At 38.9% G+C, this 24,702-nt stretch overlaps 2 protein-coding genes across 2 annotated transcripts; one reads left to right on the top strand and one right to left on the bottom strand.

Moving 5' to 3' along the window:
* Positions 1 to 7,598: 7,598 nt before the first annotated feature.
* LOC148933459 (uncharacterized) lies at positions 7,599 to 8,845 on the bottom strand. Its single transcript, XM_089060216.1, has 2 exons — positions 7,770 to 8,845; positions 7,599 to 7,656 (listed from the first exon to the last, which is right to left on the bottom strand). Exons 1-2 carry the CDS (start codon positions 8,843 to 8,845, stop codon positions 7,599 to 7,601), a joined length of 1,134 nt encoding a protein of 377 aa, XP_088916342.1.
* Positions 8,846 to 22,986: 14,141 nt separating this feature from the next.
* LOC125219688 (secoisolariciresinol dehydrogenase-like) lies at positions 22,987 to 24,207 on the top strand. Its single transcript, XM_048121732.2, has 2 exons — positions 22,987 to 23,146; positions 23,244 to 24,207. Exons 1-2 carry the CDS (start codon positions 23,091 to 23,093, stop codon positions 24,055 to 24,057), a joined length of 870 nt encoding a protein of 289 aa, XP_047977689.1. The 5' UTR covers positions 22,987 to 23,090; the 3' UTR covers positions 24,058 to 24,207.
* The last annotated feature ends 495 nt before the right edge of the window (positions 24,208 to 24,702 follow it).

Here is a 24,702-nt window from a genome sequence, read left to right as displayed (position 1 = left end):
TTTTTATGTTTAAGATGGTGCCTATATGGCTATATGTATCCTGACAGTTGACATATGAGACACTCGTCGCTGACTCATGCGGGATCATAAGAAATTACTGAATTTCATGTTCAATATATTACTAATAGAGTTAATCCATAACAAAGCGCATATATACGGACGCATGCAACAAATTAAAGTGAATTTTACCTTAAAAGAAAAATGATATGTTTAATGATATATTCCAAATAACAATATGAGACTTTTGATCGTGGATAGAGGACTACTTCGCTTATAAAATTGTACTATGAATTTTTCAAGGTTCCAAATCGACGTTATCAAGAACATTTATTTGTCATTACCGAGTGAAAATCAAATTTCATAAATATAAATAATTAATACTAGTACATACGAAATATCGATGATTATAATTAAGAAACAAATACAAAAACAATACTGCTACTATAGTTTAGTAAAAGTTCAAGTGTCATAAAATATTTTAAAAGTTCATTTTGGTACAATATGAAATAAGATGCAATATAGATCAACTCAATTAAGTATCTTAATTAACAGAATCTTCGATCATTTACACCAAAACTTACTTATTTATGATAAAAAAAAAAAGTTATAGTGAAAATGAGATAAGATGTACTAATAATCTAATATGGATTAATAAGAGAAATATGATGAGAAAATTAACATGGCTTTATCAAATATAAACATGTATTAATAACAAATATGTTAATTTGAACGTTGTTTACTACTTTACTAGCAACTTTACAACTATGACTACCACGTGATACACTACATGATATTTGTCGCCTTTAGGATTAATCTTGAAATAAGATCATATTTAAACATTAGTCGGCCTGCATTATAAATTATTTTCGAGCGTGAATGAGCGAGTTTGTTTTTTCCCTCGAAACTTCTCGGTTCTATAAATTGGAATTTTTATATAGGTATCTTGTCACATTATATCGAGATGACGATAATAGTAAAAAAAAATCGATATATTACTAAATCTTCAATATGCGCCGTTATCCAATAATTGATACGAATGCAACATGAAGACTAAACAATTAGCCGACTGGTAGGTACTAACATTTCGGGGTTGGTAAACGTGGCTGACTCCCATTGGTTGATCATCTTAATTTTCTCAGCGTCGATCTTAGGAATTTCTCTTCTCATCCTTTAATCTTTTATTTAGCTCAATTAATGCTCTATTTTAGAAAGATATAAACATGCTTTATTTATTTAATTGCAATATTATGTTCAATCTGAATTTGGTTGTTTAGCTAAGTCATTTATTTCTTGCGTATTTTAACATATAAAACAATGTATAGATATCCACAAACAAGTGATAACTTACCTTACTCTGTACTACTATGGCTAATACGACGACAATTAATTTTGTAGTACGTAACATAATACTAGGTGCCAAACCCACAACAAAACCGAAATACCGAAAAACTGAAAAAACCAATACAAATTAAAAAGCTAGAAAATACTAACTAAAAATGAGAGGATTTTGATCTTAATTAGTAAAAATTTTAAAAGACAAAAACACATGAAACTCGAGAAAGGCATGAGATGATAAGAACCATTCCTAACATGTCTAATATATTTTCACTTTCATGAACAATACTTGTTACTAACTTAGATCTGAATATACAACTAACGGTAGTGTGGTTTGGTATACCAACCTCACGGTCCATATGTCATATGGTCCAGGTAGGGTGCGGCTATTATGCGTTGGCAGTGTGTTTCACGGGCTAGGATGAGTATAAGTGTAACAGCCCGCCCTCCTAAGGTACAATAAATGAGGCGGACTGCTACCCAACCGACTCCAAAGATGTAAATATAGGCCAGGGTTACATTTAGAGAGAAATATCAGAGTAATTAATAGTAAAGACTTGACCTAGAAATTTTAAAGAAAGAATATGCCATAAATGGTTCAAAGGTCTTAAATGAACGACATGGTATCCCAGACAAGATCACAAGAAAAGGGCTAAGGCCACAAACAAAAGTAAGACGCAAATATCCCAAAAGAAATTCCAAGAGTATCAAAAATTCAGCGGAAAACGACCAAGAGAGAAGCATAGCTATGTATGGTGACACAACTACACTTAGAGTTCAACACATCCATATTTATTAATTAAGCTGCTCAACACCCGCCACCGCTCGTCATCATTCAACCTGCACATAGGAAAACACATGCAGGGCTGAGTATTTTGAAATACTCAGTGAGCTCATTGCCAAAACATTTTATTTCAAAAGTTATGCCACCCTTACCAAGTGAACTCGAGTTTTAAGCAGTTAAGAGAAATATCACGAGTATCACAAAATATTTTCCATAGACTGGCCAGTCAAAATAACTCCCCATTTTCTCATCAAATTCCACAATCACATATCACAATCTTTCCATAGTGCGACGAAAGCGTGGCCACGCTTTTCACCCACGAGACCGGCCGACTAGCTAGGACGGCTCACGATCCTCTCGTGTACACAGCCTGGTAGGGTTTGCGGCCCATACTCAGACCCGAATTCGTATATCATATCCATAGCCCTATAGCCCAATGGAGCGAACTCACAAACTAGGCATCAGGCACACAATCTCACAATAAAACAAACATAGGCATGACATAACAGTTAAACCACCCTTATAACACCAATCAATATTTTGCAAGAAGTAAAAGAGTTTAAGAATAAAGCCCACCTTGACTGCTTAGATTTCAAGTAGTTTCACTTTTTTTTCCGTTATCTGGCTTCGCAACCGAGGTTTCACCTTTAAATTCACATAGGCACGTATTCACAAATTAGGTTCAATTATAATCCTTAACTTATGCATGTCTCGTTACTTCTCTCTTTCCCAACGATTCACCCAAATCTTCATAACCAATAGATTTCAAGTCACACTCACCATGAATTACTAATTTCAAGTCATGCTTATCATACATATATTTCTTAGCGTCTCAACCCTAGATCTATCATCATATGTCATGCAAAAGTATTTAGCCATCAAGCACATACTACACAACACACACTTCAACACACACACACACACCACACGCATAACACACACACACACGGCACACACACACCTCACCCTCTCGGCACACACACACACACATGTTCCCTATCCCTTCTTATCCCTTTTTCTCTCAATTAATATGCATGAAGGTTCAAGAACACCGATTAAATCGGTTGGAAGAAAAAGAAAAGGAGAGGTATAAGAAGAACAACATAACTCTTAAACGAAAATACCTTTTTAGAGAAAATCAATCGGTAGAAACAAAGTATAGGCTTGGTTCTTCAATATCCACGGATTAAACTTCGATTTCTTCTCAAAAGATGAAGGATTTATGGAGTAAAGTGGAAGAAAATTGAGAGAGCATATGGGGGAGGGATTTTCGAAAACTATGGGGCTAGGGTTGGGGTTGGTTCTTATTTATAGAGTCCAATGAGATCTTTAGGTAATAAGAATAGAATATTTGGTAAGATCTCATTCTCCATAAATTAAATAAAATGATATAATATTTGTGAAGTAGGGAAGAAGAATTAACAAAAATAGAAGATGGCAAATCCCCAATATTTTCGAAAATAATGTTTTCCATAAAGCCAAGATTTTGTTTTGGTATTTTCCCATATAGAATAAGATATTATGGAGCAAAATAAAAATAAGGAAAATCCTCCATGGAATAAGGTATGGGGCGATTTCTATGCCCTTTTAAATAAGGCATGGATTTTTGAATATTAATTAGAATAAAGTAAGGTAAGATCTCTTGAAGTATGGAAAGATTTGGTAGGGTAAATATATTCTAGGTATGGAAGGAAATCAAGTAAGGGATCAAATAAAATCAATTAAATTTATTCCTTCCCAACTATAGTGATTTTCGAAAATCATTATGAAATAAGGGGGCTCGATTTTTGTGTTTCTAAACAAGGAAATAATTGGCTCTTAGAACTTAATTTAAATAAATACCCCAAGGATAAAATTAAATCCGGAAAAATAGAAATCCTCCACAAAAGGGGCTAGGGTTCGAAATTCACAAGAATTAGGGTGACAAGTATTTATGGAAATTTTCTCTAACATTCTCACTCACCCTTAGACAATTAAATTGCCACATAAACAATAAATAAAACACATGCCACATCATCAAATCAACAAGTTTGACTTTTCAAACTTTTCAACATAGACTCATCTCACGAAATTAAAGCATCCTCGATTCCACGTCAACAACAATTAATTCTAGGGCTCTAAGATTATGGTTTTAAATTCCGGGGCGTTACATCCTGCCACACTTAAAGAAAATTTCGTCCCGAAATTTGGTACCTTTCACGGAAAGAGTTCCGGGTATAGCTCTATCATCTTATCCTCCTGTTCCCACGTGGCTTCCTCGGGTCCGTGGTTTCTCCATTGAATCTTCACGAAGGCTGTGGTTTTATTTCTCAAGGTTTGAACCTTTCGATCTAAGACTATCTGGGGTTGCTCCTCGTAGCTCAGATCCGGGCTTACAGCAATATCCTCATTACGAATCACATGCTTCGGATCGAACACGTATTTCCGCAGCTGCGATACATGAAATACGTTGTGTACACTCCCAAGGCTGGGCGGCAGCGCTAAACGATAAGCTACGGGTCCTACTCCTTCTAGAATCTCGTACGGCCCGATAAAACGCGGCTTCAGTTTGCCCTTGACTCCGAAACGCGTTATCCCTTTCGACGAGGATACTTTGAGGAAAACTTTATCGCCAGTGTGGAACTGCAAATCCGTCCGTCGGACGTCGGCGTACGACTTATGTCTGCCCTGAGCTTCCTTCATTCGCGTGCGGATTTGTCGAACGATTCCGACCATCTCTTCGACTGCATCGAGTCCAAGCGCTCTTCGTTCGCCAACCTCGTCCCAATAAAGCGGTGATCTACACTTTCTCCCGTAGAGTGCTTCGTATGGCGCCATGCCGATCGTTGCTTGAAAACTGTTGTTGTAGGCGAACTCGATCAATGGGAGTGCGGTCTCCCAACTTCCGCCTCGGTCGAGCACCAAGGCTCTTAACATATCCTCGAGAGTTAGTATCGTCCTCTTGGATTGTCCATCGGATTGGGGATGGAAAGCGGTGCTAAAGTTTAAACGCGTTCCAAGCTCGCGTTGTAAACTAATCCAAAACTTTGAGGTAAACTTCGGGTCACGATCAGACGTAATCGTCACTGGAACTCCATGTAGTCGCACGATCTCTCGAATGTAGATCCGAGCCAGCTTATCCGATCCGTGGGTTACGGGGATTGGTATGAAATGCGCGCTCTTGGTAAGTCGATCGATTATCACCCAGATCGCGGTATTCCCTTTAAGGGTTTTTGGCAACGCCGTCACGAAGTCCATAGCGATGTGCTCCCATTTCCACTCGGGTATCTCCAGCGGTTGTAACTTCCCGTACGGTCGTTGGTGCAGGGCTTTCACCTGTTGACAGGCTAAGCAACGTTCCACGAAAGCTGCGACGTCTCGCTTCATGCCGCTCCACCAAAAGGACTTCTTCAGATCCTGATACATCTTCGTGCTCCCGGGATGAGCAGTGTATGGGGTTTCGTGTGCTTCGCTCAAGATCTCGTTCCTAAGACTCTCGTCGTTCGGCACACACAATCTCCCTTCAAAGGTAAGAGCGTTATCGGAAGCCTCACTAAAACTTCCGGACTCACCGGTTCTCACTTCGACTCGAATCTCTTCTAATCTTTCATCTAGCCGTTGAGCTGCAACGATCCTCGTTCGTAGATCAGGTTCCACTATCAACGCGGTAATCCGGCCTTCCACGGTTTCGGGGGTTCTAACTACCTCTATCCGCAACTTACTCAATTCTCGTACTAAGTTTTCCTCTTCTGTCAGAAAGACAGCGAGTTGCGAATGGTCTCTACGGCTTAAAGCGTCTGCTACCACGTTTGCTTTGCCAGGGTGGTAGTTGATACCACAGTCGTAGTCCTTCACCAGCTCGAGCCACCTCCGTTGTCGCATGTTCAGGTCCTTCTGCTCGAAGAAGTACTTCAAACTCTTGTGGTCCGTAAAGATTTCACACCTAACTCCGTAGAGATGGTGCCTCCAAATCTTTAGGGCATGCACTACCGCGGCTAACTCTAAGTCGTGGGTGGGGTAGTTCAACTCGTGCGGTTTCAACTGTCGCGACGCGTAAGCGATCACCTTGTTGTTCTGCATCAACACGCATCCTAATCCGACCTTTGAAGCGTCGGTATAAACTACGTAGTCGACTCCAAGCTCTGGCACGGCTAACACTGGTGCGGTGGTCAGTTTTTCCTTCAACAGCTGGAAACTCGCTTCGCACTCCGGCGTCCAACTCACCTTGATTCCTTTCTTGAGCTGCTGGGTCATGGGTCTCGTTATCTTAGAGAATCCTTCTATGAACCTTCGGTAGTATCCTGCCAAACCCAGGAAACTCCGAATCTCGTTCTGCGTCGATGGCGACTTCCATTGCTGCACCGCCTCAACTTTGGCGGGGTCCACTCGGATTCCTTCTGCTGACACGATGTGCCCTAAGAAGTTGACTTCCTTCAGCCAGAATTCACACTTGCTGAATTTGGCGTATAACTTCTCCTTCCTCAACGTCTCCAGCGCGATCCGTAGGTGCTCCGCGTGCTCCTCCTCGTTCTTCGAGTAGACTAGGATATCATCTATGAACACTAAGACGAACGTATCTAGGTACGGGTGGAAAACGCGGTTCATTAAGTCCATAAACACGGCTGGGGCGTTGGTTAGACCGAACGGCATCACGACGAACTCATAGTGACCATATCTGGTACGGAAAGCGGTTTTAGGGATATCCTCTTTTCGCACTTTCAGCTGGTGGTATCCGGACTTCAGATCCATCTTAGAGAACACTCCGGCTCCTCGGAGTTGATCGAACAGGTCATCTATCCTCGGCAACGGGTACTTATTCTTGAGGGTCAACTTGTTCAACTCTCTATAGTCGATACACATTCTCATTGACCCATCTTTCTTCTTAACGAAGAGCACCGGTGCGCCCCATGGCGAAACACTGGGCGTAACGAAACCTAGGTCCATGAGCTCTTGCAGCTGAATCTTTAACTCCTCTAACTCCTTAGGTGCCATGCGGTACGGCGCCTTTGATACGGGTGCGGCTCCAGGTTCGAGATCGATCGCAAACTCTAACTGCCTATCGGGCGGCGGTCCAGGTAATTCCTCGGGAAAGACATCGGGAAAATCTCGTACGACAGCAACGTCTTCAAGCCTCGCTTCCTCCTTCTCTTCTCCGTGGAGATAGACAAGATAGGCCGGGCGTCCTTTTCTCAACATTGCGGTGGCTTGTAACGCGGAGACTATAGCTATTCGTCGGTTCATCGAGATTCCGTGGTAAACGATGGGTTTCGCATCCGGAGTTTGCAGGGTTATTAGCCTCTCCTTGCAGCGAATTGTCGCAAAATTCGCAGTCAACCAATCCATTCCTAGGATTACGTCAACGTCTTTCATCGCCATAACTTGCAGGTCGCGAGCCACTAACCTACGTTCTCCTAGTACGATTTCTATGTTCAAGCAAAAACGAGAGATCTCTATCATTCCTCCTACTGGTGAGGACACCATCATCTTATGTTCGGATTTCCTAGTAGGCAAGCTTAGGGTTTGAACACACAACTCGGATATGAAAGAATGAGATGCGCCTGTGTCAAACAAAACAACAACGGGGGTATCAAGGATTTCGCCTATACCTGCTAGATTTCCGTTTTCGGGCTTTCCTTGCTCGACCTTGGGCTGCTTCTGCTCTATTGCGTACGCTCTAGCCGGGGCAGGAAGTCTTGGGCGGTCGGGCTGCTGCAGCCGCAGGGGCTGGTTCCGGCTCACTCCCGAGCCTGTAGGTGGCGTTCTCTGCTGCTGACGGAAACCCTGGTGGTTTTGTCTCGACCCGGTTCCCTTGCTCGGACATTCCCTCGAGAAATGACAGCTTCCTCCACAGTTGAAACACCGCGTCGGGTTCGGTCCTCTACACTCCCCGAAATGGTACCTTGTGCAAACGCTGCACTGGGGTGGTCTGGCACGGGGGTCACTCCTTGGGTTGAACGAAGACTGTCCTCCTTCGTACGGTGGCCTGTTCTGAGTGGGGCGGTATCGCTTGTTGTCGTAGGGAACCCTACTCCCCTCCCATCTCCTCTTATCATGGTTGGGTCGCGGCGGGGGCAGTGTCGTCACGGTGTTCCCTACGCTCTTCTCCTTTGGCATTGCTGCCTCTACATCCAAAGCGAGGGCTAACGCCTCGGCGTACGTAAGGGTTCCACGAACTGCCAAAGCCATCCTAATCTCGTGCCTAAGACCTTCACGAAACTTATCGGCCAGTTTCTCGTCAGTATTGGTCTGTTCCGGCACGTAGCGGGTCATGTCACAAAGTGCACGGTCGTACTCGGTCACTGACAGACGTCCTTGGGTGAGATTGTGAAATTCAGTGGCTTTCGCCTTTCGGTAACTCTTGGGTACGTACTTGTCGTAGATCTCAGTCTTGAATTCTTCCCAAGTCATCCCGTCTATACGATCCTGGGACATGGTCTTCAACTTGGTGTCCCACCAAAAATTGGCAGATCCGGTCAGCTGATGCGTCACGCAGATCATCTTCTCCGCATCGTTACACACTAAGGTCCTAAAGATGCGTTCCAAGGCACGTATCCAAGTTTCAGCTCGTGCAGGATCACCCATCCCATCGAAGGTAGGAGGCTTCTGGTCAAGGAACAGCTTCACAACTTCCCTGTCCACTTGCGGTGGTGGTGGTGGTGGTGATGGCGGTCTTGGTTGCGTCACACTTTCCTCTACTGAAACCTGGGAGGCACGTCCCTCATTCCTCACGTTACGTCTTGGCGGCATCCTGATTTTCACACTCGAATTGTTAGCGCACTATTTTTTTCAAGGTAGCGATAGGGTACTTTGAGACAAAGATGTGTATATACAAAGATTTTCATTTGGACTCATTTTCAAGTAGGGTCTAAAGAAAGACCATATAATAACATTTGTGAGGTACACAAGTGCGCAAGAGAGAACATAATAAGGTTGCACCATGAGGTGGTAAGCACTTGAAAATTGATAGAACAAGCAATTATGCTCACTCAATAAGGATGAGAAAGAGTGAAGACGTCTTTTGGCAAACAATAGAACAAAAGGTACGATTTCCCCATAAATTTCATAAAGATTTCAAAAGGTCTTGGTACAATGAATAAGAAAAGAAGTGCAAAGGAATTGTGAAAACAACAACGGAATTAAAGGTTCTAGAATTAAAAAAAAAACATGGGGAAAGGGAAAACAAAATCGCTACTTGAGCACTAGCCACTTCTGTTCTCGTCCTCCTCGGGTTCTTCCGACTCTCCAACACTCTCGGCGCCCGAACACTCTCCTCTCTCGAACTGTCCCATCCCCTCGTCTTCCTTCTCGTCGCTAAGGGGCGAAGGAATCGAGGTAAGCATCTCTCCGGACTCTCTTATGATTGCTCGAGGGGCTGATACGCGCATCCTAAGGGTCCTTCTACGGGGTACGCGAGCAACGTGCGGTTCCTCATCATCGCGATACTTCATTCGGCGTGCTGCTCCTGGCGAGTACTTTTGCGTTGGCGGATGGAGCGGAGGTCCGTCAACTGCGGTCGACATAGCCGGAAGCAAAACTCCCATAAGGCCGACGAAGTCTCCTCGAGGCGTATACTTGGGCGGACTAAACCAGACGTAGGATACTGAGGCCTGAGCGGTCCACTCGCTCCAAGGGGAAGGTAGTATGTGGATAAGTCGCATGATTCCCTCGTGATGGGTAGTCCCGTACGCGTAGGCGTCAAGCCAATGACCATAGAAATCGGTGACGAAGTTCAGAAGGAACTGCTCTCCGTCCCATTCCATCTCTCTAAAGCGCTCCACCGAAAAGTCTCTGTTCCTAGCGTAACGGTTGCGCATAAGGGCGTGATAGGGTTGGACCATCTACAAAAGGGAAAAAGGAACAAGTCAGCACCATCACCAAAGTGGAAAAGAAAAGATAGTGCGTGATCTCAAATGGTGCTGCGAAAGTGGATAAGAGTCAAAAGATGGTAGTTCAAAACGTCGCGTCCAAGGTTCTCGTCCCTAGATAACTAATCGTGCGTTTTCTGTTCACGTTTCGTCGAGTCTTCTAGTACACAAACGGCCTTAAGCTAGTTCTTTCGCGTTCCTAGAGTTGGTTCAAGCGCTGTGATCGTTTCGCTAACGCATACTAGGTTCGAATGTCCAAGTCTAGGCATCACAACAAGCCAACATAGTCCCAAACAATCACATTCGCATTTCAAGTTCTCATACAACATTCATCAAACATTCAAGAAGCATCGCTTCGCATTCATAAAATTCTTAACACATAAGGCATGCTTTTCACAAGTTCTCATATTCAACATATCCTCATTAGGAAAACGTTACTTCTTATTCACAGCGTTTCCAAAAGCATCAAGTTTCAAACATAAATCACAAAATATTTAGTACCTCTTTCTTCGCGGTTGAATGATACGAGTTACGGTGTTGAGCTTTTCCACATTTTAATTTATTAACGATACGACTACAAAGACAACCTAAAGTTCGAAAAGACTCTTGGGTCCAGAGCGGAAAGAACTGAGGCTCTGATACCAACTGTAACAGCCCGCCCTCCTAAGGTACAATAAATGCGGCGAACTGCTACCCAACCGACTCCAAAGATGTAAATATAGGCCAGGGTTACATTTAGAGAGAAATATCAGAGTAATTAATAGTAAAGACTTGACCTAGAAATTTTAAAGAAAGAATATGCCATAAATGGTTCAAAGGTCTTAAATGAACGACATGGTATCCCAAACAAGATCACAAGAAAAGGGCTAAGGCCACAAACAAAAGTAAGACGCAAATATCCCAAAAGAAATTCCAAGAGTATCAAAAATTCAGCGGAAAACGACCAAGAGAGAAGCATAGCTATGTATGGTGACACAACTACACTTAGAGTTCAACACATCCATATTTATTAATTAAGCTGCTCAACACCCGCCACCGCTCGTCATCATTCAACCTGCACATAGGAAAACACATGCAGGGCTGAGTATTTTGAAATACTCAGTGAGCTCATTGCCAAAACATTTTATTTCAAAAGTTATGCCACCCTTACCAAGTGAACTCGAGTTTTAAGCAGTTAAGAGAAATATCACGAGTATCACAAAATATTTTCCATAGACTGGCCAGTCAAAATAACTCCCCATTTTCTCATCAAATTCAACAATCACATATCACAATCTTTCCATAGTGCGACGAAAGCGTGGCCACGCTTTTCACCCACGAGACCGGCCGACTAGCTAGGACGGCTCACGATCCCCTCGTGTACACAGCCTGGTAGGGTTTGCGGCCCATACTCAAACCCGAATTCGTATATCATATCCATAGCCCTATAGCCCAATGGAGCGAACTCACAAACTAGGCATCAGGCACACAATCTCACAATAAAACAAACATAGGCATGACATAACAGTTAAACCACCCTTATAACACCAATCAATATTTTGCAAGAAGTAAAAGAGTTTAAGAATAAAGCCCACCTTGACTGCTTAGATTTCAAGTAGTTTCGCTTTTTTTTCCGTTATCTGGCTTCGCAACCGAGGTTTCACCTTTAAATTCACATAGGCACGTATTCACAAATTAGGTTCAATTATAATCCTTAACTTATGCATGTCTCGTTACTTCTCTCTTTCCCAACGATTCACCCAAATCTTCATAACCAATAGATTTCAAGTCACACTCACTATGAATTACTAATTTCAAGTCATGCTTATCATACATATATTTCTTAGCGTCTCAACCCTAGATCTATCATCATATGTCATGCAAAAGTATTTAGCCATCAAGCACATACTACACAACACACACTTCAACACACACACACACACCACACGCATAACACACACACACACGGCACACACACACCTCACCCTCTCGGCACACACACACACACATGTTCCCTATCCCTTCTTATCCCTTTTTCTCTCAATTAATATGCATGAAGGTTCAAGAACACCGATTAAATCGGTTGGAAGAAAAAGAAAAGGAGAGGTATAAGAAGAACAACATAACTCTTAAACGAAAATACCTTTTTAGAGAAAATCAATCGGTAGAAACAAAGTATAGGCTTGGTTCTTCAATATCCACGGATTAAACTTCGATTTCTTCTCAAAAGATGAAGGATTTATGGAGTAAAGTGGAAGAAAATTGAGAGAGCATATGGGGGAGGGATTTTCGAAAACTATGGGGCTAGGGTTGGGGTTGGTTCTTATTTATAGAGTCCAATGAGATCTTTAGGTAATAAGAATAGAATATTTGGTAAGATCTCATTCTCCATAAATTAAATAAAATGATATAATATTTGTGAAGTATGGAAGAAGAATTAACAAAAATAGAAGATGGCAAATCCCCAATATTTTCGAAAATAATGCTTTCCATAAAGCCAAGATTTTGTTTTGGTATTTTCCCATATAGAATAAGATATTATGGAGCAAAATAAAAATAAGGAAAATCCTCCATGGAATAAGGTATGGGGCGATTTCTATGCCCTTTTAAATAAGGCATGGATTTTTGAATATTAATTAGAATAAAGTAAGGTAAGATCTCTTGAAGTATGGAAAGATTTGGTAGGGTAAATATATTCTAGGTATGGAAGGAAATCAAGTAAGGGATCAAATAAAATCAATTAAATTTATTCCTTCCCAACTATAGTGATTTTCGAAAATCACTATGAAATAAGGGGGCTCGATTTTTGTGTTTCTAAACAAGGAAATAATTGGCTCTTAGAACTTAATTTAAATAAATACCCCAAGGATTAAATTAAATCCGGAAAAATAGAAATCCTCCACAAAAGGGGCTAGGGTTCGAAATTCACAAGAATTAGGGTGACAAGTATTTATGGAAATTTTCTCTAACATTCTCACTCACCCTTAGACAATTAAATTGCCACATAAACAATAAATAAAACACATGCCACATCATCAAATCAACAAGTTTGACTTTTCAAACTTTTCAACATAGACTCATCTCACGAAATTAAAGCATCCTCGATTCCACGTCAACAACAATTAATTCTAGGTCTCTAAGATTAGGGTTTTAAATTCCGGGGCGTTACAATAAGAGCATTTGCATCGGTGCTTGTGGGGAAGGATGGCGTCCGTGCCGTCGGCACGTGATGCACTATTTATTAGCATTAAAAATACCTGCAAGTATATATGGTAGATCTATTATAGCTAAAGGTCTGTATCGGGTTGTCGAACATGGGGAATAAGATCATCGACTGACTATCTTCTACTAAGCTTCTTCTACTATTTGGAGAAACAATGGATTTTGAAAGCATTTTGAAAGCTAATAAATTGAAGGCAATAAATAGCAGATTGCAACGAAAACTAGATATCAAATATATGAGATAAGAGAATTCTGGGGCTGTACATTCACAATTATGGTCATACAAATTCCAACTACATTACCCTAGAACAGTTTATACTTCGATAGAACGAGTCACACTAGTTATGCCCATGCGGTACAAGCGTAGATTACTAACACTAGGGTTGTCAATCCTAGATACGTAACTCCTAAAAGCTCCTAAGACCCTTGAAAAGTCCCCACTCTCAATTAACAGTGCCGTTTTAAGGGAAACTAATTGTGATGTCTATTAAATGGATCCAACTCGCCAACCTCCTCTCACGATTATATAGCAAGTTATATCAAATCAGCATCGAATGTGTCACTCAAGCATGGAGTATTACGGAACAACTTAAGGAAGAAACGAAGTATAAACAAAACGAATATTAAATAGAAAAAAGAATTGTATAAACCAATAAAAGTTACTAACACATCCCTAGAATCCTATGAATTTAGTTACACATGATAGAATAATCTAAAAACATAGTTTGAAGGGAAAACAATATAAAAATAAGAACTAAAGTTATAAAACCCAAAAGTAGAATCTTGTAGCCTTGATCTTCACGTGAATCCGTCTTCAACCTCTTGCACAAAGAAGATCTCTCAGACATTATACTCTAGAATTATGAAGCAAAAAAGCAAGGTAAAAACGGTCTCTGAATGAAGAGGTTTGAGGGGGTATATATAGGGAGAATTTCGAATCCTATGGATATAAGGAAAAGGTTGCTAATTTTGGTAAAATTTGGAGAGAATCTAGGTCAAATCGTGCGCTGCGTTTTCGCAGCGGACCGCTGCGCCTTGACCAGCGGTCGCTGTGGGTTCTCCGTAGCTTCAGCCCATTTGTGCAGCGGTCGCTGCATGAGTTGTAGCGGTCGCTGCAAATTAGTCCAGTGGCTTCGGGACCTTCTCGAGCGGTCGCTGGGCGTCTTCAGATTTTTAGCACAACTTCTTCCGGAGCGGACCACTTCAGGCGTAGCGGTCGCTGTGGGCTAGCGCTCGCTGCGACACACGCAGCGGGCCGCTGGGCGTATTGAATGCTCCATAACTCCATCTCGACTTTTTCCTATCATTTAAGCTCAAATATGCACAATTCTCACAAAACATGTCAAAATACCAAATAGATAAAACATGCAAAATACGGACATGAATTGTGATTTAGACATTAAAAACAGACCGCATAAGGGCTTTAAAACAGTGCAAAATCTGAGCGTATTAGCACAGCATGCCCCTGTCCGCCGCTGTGCTCTTGCCGACGGCACGGCTCTGCTCGATGCATTGAGCATGTCCGTGCCGCTGAGCAGTGCAAATACGCGACATGGCGCGTTTCTATTGGCCAACGACAATGTCGTTGGAATTTTCTTTCTTTTTTTTTAGAAATATGAAAATAATACAAAATTTTTTTTTAAAAAAGATTCGGATTCCCAAAAATATAATCATTTTATTACTGTATTTTTGAATTTTTTTTAAAAAAAATTTAATCCCAAAATCATCTATAAATACACACATTCATCATCTATTTCTCACATCAAATTATCTCTAATTCATATTTTTCATACAACTCATCTACATCTCTTCTCTCAATCAAACTCTCTATAAATTCAAAAATGAATATCAACGATATCATGGCGGAAGCGAAGCGCGAAGAACAAGAATACTATGAACAATATCGTGCCACCTATGAAGCCTATGTCGCCGCCGCTAACCCCGCCGCCCCTCCTCCTCGACCAACTAGATCAAATCGCCGCTACATCCCTCGTGACGGGGAGGGAGCCCACGAAAGGCTCGTTGTCGACTATTTTTCCGACACACCGCGGTTTTCGGACACATTATCCGTCCGTGTTGAATACTTTCAATCACGTAGAGACGCAATCGGTCGGCAAAGTCTCTTGGCGTTGCAGGAGTGTACTTGTGCCCTCCGACAACTTGCTACTGGGCTAATGGCTGACCTCTTCGACGAGTATTTGCATGTGGGTGAGTCAACTAGAATCCTATGCCTCAAAAACTTTTGCGACGACGTTCGTTCTGCTTTCGGTGAGGAATTTCTTCGGGCACCCACCACCAAAGATTGTCAACGGTTACTTCATCTTCACGAAACAGTCCACGGTTTTCCTGGTATGCTTGGCAGCATTGACTGCATGCATAGGAAGTGGAAGAATTGCCCGAAGCTTGGTGGGGGCAACACTTAAGCGGCCACAAAGGTGGCGGCCCAACGCTTATCCTTGAAGCGGTCGCCGACTACCGTCTATGGATTTGACATGCATATTTCGGTGTTGCCGGATCCAACAACGACTTGAACGTGCTTCATTCTTCACCACTCTTCAATGATGTTTTGAATGGTGTAGCACCGGTGATCGACTTCACTGTCAACGGAAATCCATACCACACGGGTTACTATCTTGCTGATGGTATCTACCCAAGGTGGTCGACTTTCGTGAAGATGCTCAGCAATCCGCAAGACCCAAGACGGGTTCTTTATTCACAGCGTCAAGAGTCTGCTCTGAAAAACGTCGAAAGAGCTTTTGGAGTCCTTCAAGGCCGATTCAACATTGTGAAGGACCCGTCTCGGTTGTGGTACGTTAAGAATATTGCCGACATCATGTACATGGGTATTATCTTGCACAACATGATTATAGTTGACGAAGGACCAGGGGCGACTAACTTTTACGACGAGGATGAAGCCGGAAGCATAACCGCAAGGTCTCCCCCACGCCGAGGTGTGCATACGACGGTGCGCGAGAGGATCGAAACAAGACACACAATGCGCAATACCAAAACCCACATTGAGCTACAAGAAGATCTAATCAAACACATTTGGGCGAAATTCGGCCACGAGTAGTGGGTTTTTTTAATTTTATGAATTTAATTATGTAATTTTTAATTTTTAGAATTTAAATTATGTAATTTTTAATTTTTAGGACTTTAATTATGAAATTTTTAATTTTTAGGATTATAATTATGTACCTTTTAATTTTTTAGTAATTAGTAATAGTATTTTGTGTATTTTTAATGCATTTTAATATTATGGAAATGTTTTTATTTAAATTAAATAATAGAATGGTGGGACTCTTAAACATGTCTTTGCAGAAGAGCATGAATATGAGTGTTGTGCTCTTGCCAAAGAGCATGAAGTAAAAATTGAATAAAAGTGGGCCCACATCCATACTCTTGCCAAAGAGTATGAATGGGGATGCTCTAAAACACTCCAAAACAGTGCATAAATCTAGAAAAAAAATATGCAAATTTGACCCACATCAAACACCCATCTTATGAGAATTTCAAGGTTGAACGTGCTAGCCTGTCACGGAGAAATTTTAAATTTAGTGATTGTAAGTTTTCAAGGGGAAGGGGAGAAGGTATACATATTATGTATTTATCTTTTTAAAATATGAAATATATCATTCTAAAAAGTAACACATTTCAAAGAAAAAAGGTATATAGAAAGGTATATTATTTTTAAAAAATAAAATAATAGTACAAAATGTATTAAAAATATAAAGTGTAACACCTTCTCAAATACCTTTTCCTTTGGAGAAGGGTTTTTCATGAAAAGAAAGTAAATATGATAGTTATAAAATTTAACTCTCCATTAATGGGAAGATAAAGATACATCTTCAAAATGGAAAAAGATATAATACCTTCTCAAATACCTATCCCCTTGAAAAATGATTTTTCACGAGTAAAGGTAAATATGATAGTTATATTAGTTTACCTCTCTCCATTCACCTCTCCCCTTAGAGATGCTCTTATGGATTGTTTTCAGACAATTCACATGCCAAAGAAGAAAAAGAATGAAATAAATATGCATGGCACCGTTAAATTAGATAAATCCCCAAGACATTTTATTCTGTTCAAAAAGATTATAAATTTTTTATTTTTTCTGAGATCTCATATAATGTACTAACAAAGTTTGTAACTAAATTTTCTCATGGAAAGATTAATAAAGCTTTTTCCTCTATATTCGAATGAACTTTCTCCGAAATTTTATAAACTTAATTTCTTGGTCATTTTCCTCTCATAACATTACATTATAGCCAATATGTATAATTTGTTATTTAGTATTGGTTGGCAAAATATGCCAATTAAAGCACATATTCACTCAGATGACACTTTATACTAACACTTCTATAGAATACTGACCAATAATATCTTCCTTACATAACAATGCTTAAGCACCAGTCACTCTCCTTAATGAGAAGATTAGTCAATATTTAAACATTGCAATTTATAGAAAACTTTAACACTTAACAAAATAATAAAGCAAATATACATATGCCGTTGCATATAGTTTTATACATGGTATTATTAATTATGGAGTATATAATAAAAGCGTCACAATCAACTAGCTTCGTAAGTCTAGTTAAATAATATTGGGTCTTAAGTCGTATTGTTGCTAATAAATGGCTAATATACTATTTTAGTATAGTTATGCGACAGCTGTCGTCGTCTCAACGGTTAATAATATCGCATTTAGTTTGGGCTCTGACCCATGTCACCCATCCAAATATAAAGTGCATGTATTTCTAGAAGTAAATGTAAAAGATTATCAATTTTATTCATTTTGTAATTTCATTTTAACTTCTGGATTTTCAAACTAAATATCAATTCTTTTTATAGTTTTTTTTTAATTGAGGTTTTCTCATTTCTTTTTCGATAGTTAGAAAATGATATAGAAAAAATAGTAAATTATACAATTATTTGATTGAAATTGTTCTTTGGAAAAAAAATTAGAAAATCATGTTGGTCATGTATTTAAATTATAAAAGGAAAGTTTTGGGAAAAATTAGAAAATTTTGAATGTTCGTGCATGTACAAGGTAATAATATGTTATATTATTAATTTGCCACCTTCGGCCACGCAGATGGTAAATTTGACTGAAATTTTTTGACTGAATTCTTTTTGGGGTAAAGAATTAGAAAAATTCAAAGTTCATGTTTTTATATTTAAAAAAAAAAAGAAAATTCTAAAAGTTCTTATATTTACATGCAAATAAATCCAAATGCAGCTCTATTAATAAATGACATAAAAAATCATTTGTGTGCAGCTCTAACAAAAACATCAAATATTTAAATGAACAAAAAAATCAAATAACCAAATGAAATAAAACTATATAAAATATAATAGTTTTAAAATATTTTGCCATCTAATGAAAAAATACTTTACGAAGGCATTTAGTAGAATTAATATTGTTTTTTTTTTCAAAACCTAGCCGTTGAATAGTAGCGGACATTCGCTGCTACTACTGACGGATGCGAATCTGCTACTAAATTTGTTTATATTTATATTTCAATTTTTATATTAAAGAAAAAATTATTAGTGGCAGATATGTATGCTACTATTTACTAGCGGATAAAAAATCCGTAGCTATACTTATAATTTTGTAATTAAAATTATTTTAATCAAGAACTAATTATTAGTAACGAATGTTTCTCCTGCTAATTACAAGTGGGCATAGATCCGTTACGATTCCGCCACTGTTTATGGCGCGCTATTATGCTGCCAAAAATTATTGAAATTCTGCTACTAATTTCCCTACTAGAATTTGCAACGGACATTCTGTTACTGATCCGCTAGTAATAGTATCGGATATTTATCCGCTACTAAATTCCGCGAGATTTTTGTAGTGTTTAACGTATATAACAGTGTATAGATATCCACAAACAAGTGATAACTTACCTTACTCTGTACTACTATTTCTAATACGTCGACAATTTCTGTAGTACGTAGCATAATAGGTGCCAAAACCACAACAAAAATGATATACCAAAAACCTGGAAAAACCAACACAAATTGAAAAGCTGGAAAATACTAACTAAAAATGAAAGTATTTTGATCTTAATTAAAAAATTTAAAAGACAAAAACACATCAAACTCAGGAAAGGCATGAGATGATAAGAACAATTCCTAACATGTCTAAAATATTTTCACTTTCATAAACCATACTTATTTCTAACTTAGATCTAAATATACTACTCCCTAAAGGTCTTTGTGATTCGGTAGACCAACCTCATGGTCCATGGGTTGTAAAATGGTCTAGGTAGGGTGCGGCTATTATGAGTCGGCAGTGTGTTTCATGGGCTAGAATGAGTATAAAGCACTCCAAAAAAGTGCATAAATCTAGCAGAAAAATAATGCAAATTTGACTCACAATAAACATCCATTTTATGAGAATTTCAAGGTTAAACGTGATAGCCTGTCATGGAGAAATTTTAAATTTAGTGACTGTTTATTATGGATTGTTTTAAGACAGTTCACATGCCAAAAAAGAAAAAAGAATGAAATAAATATGCATGGCACAGTTAAATTCGATAAATCTCCAAGACTTTTTATTCTGTCCGAAAAGATTATAAATATTTTATTCTTTCATAGATCTTATATGATGTACTAACACAGTTTGTAATTAAATTTCTCGTGGAAAAAATTACTAAATTAAAGCTTTTTCCTCTATATTCGAATGAACTTTCTCCGAATTTTTTTTTTTTAAATTTTTTGGTCATTTTCCTCTTATAACATTATAGCCATTAATATGTATAATTTGTTAATATTGGTTGGCAAAATATGCCAATTAAAGCACATATTCACTCAGATGACATGTTATACTAACACTTCTAGAATACTAACCAATAAGAACTTCCTTGCATAATATAACAATGCTTAAGCACCAGATCACTCTCCTTAATGAGAATATTAGTCAATATTTAAACATTGCAATTTATAGAAAATTTTAATACTTTTTAACAAAACAATAAAGCAAATATACATATACCGTTGCATATAATTTTATACATAGAATTATTAATTATGGAGTATATAATAAAAGCGTCACAATCAACTAGCTTTGTAAGTCTAGTTAAATAATATTGGGTCTTAAGTCGTATTGTTGCTAATAAATGGCTAATATACTATTTTAATATAGTTATGAAATGCGACAGCTGTCATCGTCTCAACGGTTAATAATATTGCATTTAGTTTGGGCTTTGACACATGTCATTTTTACTTCAGGATTTTCAAACTAAATAAGTATCAATTCTTTTTATAATATTTTTAATTCAGGTTTTCTCATTTCATTTTCGATAGTTAGAAAACGATATAGATGTGTATAAAAAATTATAGGGATTTGATCATTAGTTGTAACATTTTACAAGTAAAGTCAATATAAATTCATGAGTTATTTTACAACATTCACAAACATGAAGATTTGAAAGTTTGTGAAAAAAAAAATAGGACATGAAGTTGATGCAATGGGACCAAAGGCATGAAGCCACAACCGGCATTAATGATTCTGATAGGGAGTTAGAAATAGTATATATGAAAATTAACAATAAAATAAAATTAAATGGCAGGTGCAATGGAATTAATTGTTTTGAAATAGATGAAATGGAAATAATTAACCTTATCTAGGATTCCAGATTAGCTTGGTGGTCATCTTATCTGATATTTATTGCAGAGGCGAATTGAAATCGACCCAAATTGCACATGGGCTACTTGCTACATCCTGGAATTTTATCATTATTTTTTTGCGACCCACATTTTGGTAGTTGGAACAGTCTGATTAATGGCTTTTTCATTGTTTTTCAATTACATTTTCTTCAACTTAAGACTAATTTGCTAATTTTGGGTATGATCTGCCTAATTAAGACATTGGTGTAACTTTCAACTGTATTGATATGTGATAATGCACCATTATTATCTACAATTATGTTGCGTTGCGGCCAACTCTTATTTTAAAAGGGAAAATTTTGCCAAAATTATAAGTAACAATATTTTTTTATAATTTTAAATTGATTTAAAATGAATATTTTATTACTTTATTTTTAACGCTTTTTAGAATTATATTGAAATGACATTGCGTAATTTAGATATAACTGAAGTTCTTTTTATCGCAAATCATTAATTGGCCGGCTCTTTGTCGCGTGAATTGGAGCGTAGCAGTTAATAAGTTTATTTCATTTACCAAGTCACATTCCTATAAATAATTTCTAACTATTGTGTACGTAACAAATCTATGACAAATTAAAACGTAACAAATCCACGACAAGATGTGAATTATCCGAGGACGTTATTGCTATTAATCAAATCACTGCTAAATAATTGGATTCTTAATTATCTGTTTGCTCCAAATGTACGAAGGAAGAGGAAATAATTAAATAAAAATGTACTCATGTAACTGTTGGGCATTGTTACTGAGAATTACTCTATCAATTTCATAAAGTTTATCCCAGTTTAACTTAGCGCATATTTTAAAAAAAAATTGACTTTGTATTAAATGAAAATATGCCGTGGAATAAGGGTCCAACATTGAGAAGTTGATGGATGTATTTAATGTTTATTTTTTATAGATTCCAAGTGGGAGGACAAACTTAGTGGGACAGACGAAAATGGTAAAATGAGATAGACTTTGTGAGACCGAGGGAGTATTCTCGTAAAAAAAATGTCCCATTTTGCTATTCCAAGATCTCAGTGATTTAAAGCTTCACTTTTATTCTTCCATTTTAGGTAAATGAACTTCACCATTCAACTAAATCATTACACACACATTCTATTATAGAATCAATACGTATATAAAAGTAGGATCCACATTCCACTAACTCGTTTCGCATTTTTCTTTACAAAGTCAAATTATTTTTTAAAGCTCGTACCAAGTGAAAATGAGACTATAAATAATGGACGGGTGGAGTACTAGCTCATTAATGAGTTCTTCCTTCTTTCTATACCCTAACAGCCTAACATATATGATCAAGGGCGCGCGGAGCCATGACGTGAGATGAATAAGGGCAGAGTACTATATTGTTCTTCAATTTTTTAAAATATTCAATTTCCTTCATATTTGCCACACCTTAAACTTCTAAAATTTCTTTACATGAAGTACTCCGTCCGCCCGCCATTAAAATATCTTATTTTTCCTTTTAAATCCGTCCGACAATAAATGTCTCATTTCACTTTTATTATATTTAGTAAGTGGACCATACATTCCACTAACTCATTTCACTCACATTTTATTATAAAATCAATAAATAAAAATAGGACTCACAATTCCAATAATTTTTTCTATTAAATTTACTTTATAAAGTCAAACAATTTTTTAATCATAGACAGAGAGAGCATATTTTTGCCATAAATTCCTAGATCTGCTAGTGCATATGATGGTCGGATGATGAAGTAAGTCATCTCGTAACAACGATTGCGAGTTGACCTTGGGTTTGTATCAATAGTTCTAATTTATTATTATTACTACCTCCGTCCTCAAAAGATGTCACACTTGTGGGACGACATGAGATTTTAGGAAGTTTTGTTTTGTGTGTTAAATGAAGAAATAAAATATAATTTTTATATTCACGTGAGAAAAAACTTTTTCCAAAGATCGAAATGTGACATTTTTTGTGAGACAAACTAAAAGTGAAAGAGTGACATCTATTATGGGACAACGGGAGTATTACTAAAGAATTCAACCGTATCTTTAATTTGAGAGAGATTTGATTTAATCAATTTTAAATTCAAGAAATAACAATAATAAATCCATGACATCTAACTCATGAGTTGTAGGGTCCCATATTATCACTCATGAGTTATATTCTACCCTATAAATTCCCTTGCACTACTTCGGAAAATTATACTCTCAACCATTCTCAGTTCATCAACTCCCACAAAACTACCCCTCCAAAAAAGAGCAAAAAATACATAAAAAAAACAATATGCCTATCCCAATGACAATGAAGGTTGAATCCAATGGATTTCACACTTCCAAAAGGTATTATATAATAAGGTTTCATATTATTTTAATATATGGAGTAACATATGTTTCAAATTATAAACCACACGTGTTCAATTATATTGTACACCCACAGGCTAGAAGGCAAAGTCGCCATAATCACAGGCGGCGCGAGCGGCTTCGGCGAGACAACCGCGGCGCTCTTCGCCCGGCATGGCGCAAAGGTGGTGATCGCGGACGTGCAGGACGACCGCGGCCACGACCTCTGCGGCCGCATCGGGCTCCCCGAGCAGGTCACGTACGTGCACTGCGACGTGACTCGCGACGACGACGTCCGCAGCGCCGTGGACCTGGCCGTGTCCAAGTACGGCGGCCTGGACATCATGTTCAACAACGCGGGCATCCCGGGCAGCCTCGACTTCGCCATCGCGGACGCCGACGGCGACAACTTCAAGCGCGTGTTCGACGTGAACGTGTACGGCGCGTTCCTGGGCGCGAAGCACGCGGCGCGGGCGATGATCCCGGCGCGGCGGGGCGGCGTGATCCTGTTCACGGCGAGCGTGGCGTCGGTGGTGGCGGGGGAGTCGCCGCACTCGTACGCGGCGTCGAAGCACGCGGTGGTGGGGCTGATGAAGAACCTGTGCGTGGAGCTGGGGAAGCACGGGATACGCGTGAACGCGATATCGCCGTGCGCGGTGGCCACGCCGTTGCTGACGGGGACGATGGGGGTGGGGAGGGAGGTGGTGGAGGATATCATATGCGCGTCGGCGAATCTCAAGGGGGTGGTCCCCACGGCGGATGACGTGGCGGAGGCGGCCTTGTATTTGGGAAGCGATGACTCCAAATTTGTGAGCGGACTCAATTTGGTGGTGGATGGTGGTTATAGCACCACCAACCAGAGTTATACTCGGGTTATTAACACTGTCTTTTCTCCCAAGTCTCTTCCCTAGCTAATAAACTCTTTCTCTTTTCCATATTTGCATTTGTGTGTATGCTCATTGTAATGTTTACACAATTCCAGAGCTAGAATAATCGGTTCGGTTGTAACTTGTATGTACTATCTCTTTTTCCTAATTGAGATTTCTGATTTTGTTCCTCAACTGGTTATGGAAATAATTAATGCCTATTTGTTGAGAAATTCCAGCTTATGGAAGTCTTGACATTTATTACTACGAGTTTCTCCATTTTTGGAGTATATTGCAGATGAGGGACGATAAAGGGGTCTGCATCCCGGAGCGGGCGCCCAATGTAGGGAGAATAATCTTTCTATTTTTAAATCTTTGCACTTTTTTTTAATGGAATGGATTAATTTTTCCGTATATGTGTCGTAAATTTAATTCCGTATTTTAATCGTAATTTTAATTCCGTAAATGTAGTATATTTTAAATTATTTTTATTGCGGCTGGCCTATGACTGACCTAAATCTGATGTGGCAGGTGGATTTTTTAGTGTTGCTGACGTGACAAGGGAGAGAATGACTGACCTATTGTTGGCCTATTGCTGGCCTAAGAACCATTGCGGATGCTCTTAGTATGACATGGAGAGAGTACCTAAAATTATTCTTTTCAGGAATTTTAATCAAGTAGTGTTATTTT

Source organism: Salvia hispanica, chromosome 1 (genome assembly GCF_029641045.1).
Source record: "Salvia hispanica isolate PSC_SH4W2 chromosome 1, Shi_PSC_v1, whole genome shotgun sequence".
Classification (NCBI taxonomy): Eukaryota; Viridiplantae; Streptophyta; class Magnoliopsida; order Lamiales; family Lamiaceae; genus Salvia; species Salvia hispanica.
This window is presented reverse-complemented; position numbering and strand designations above follow the sequence as displayed.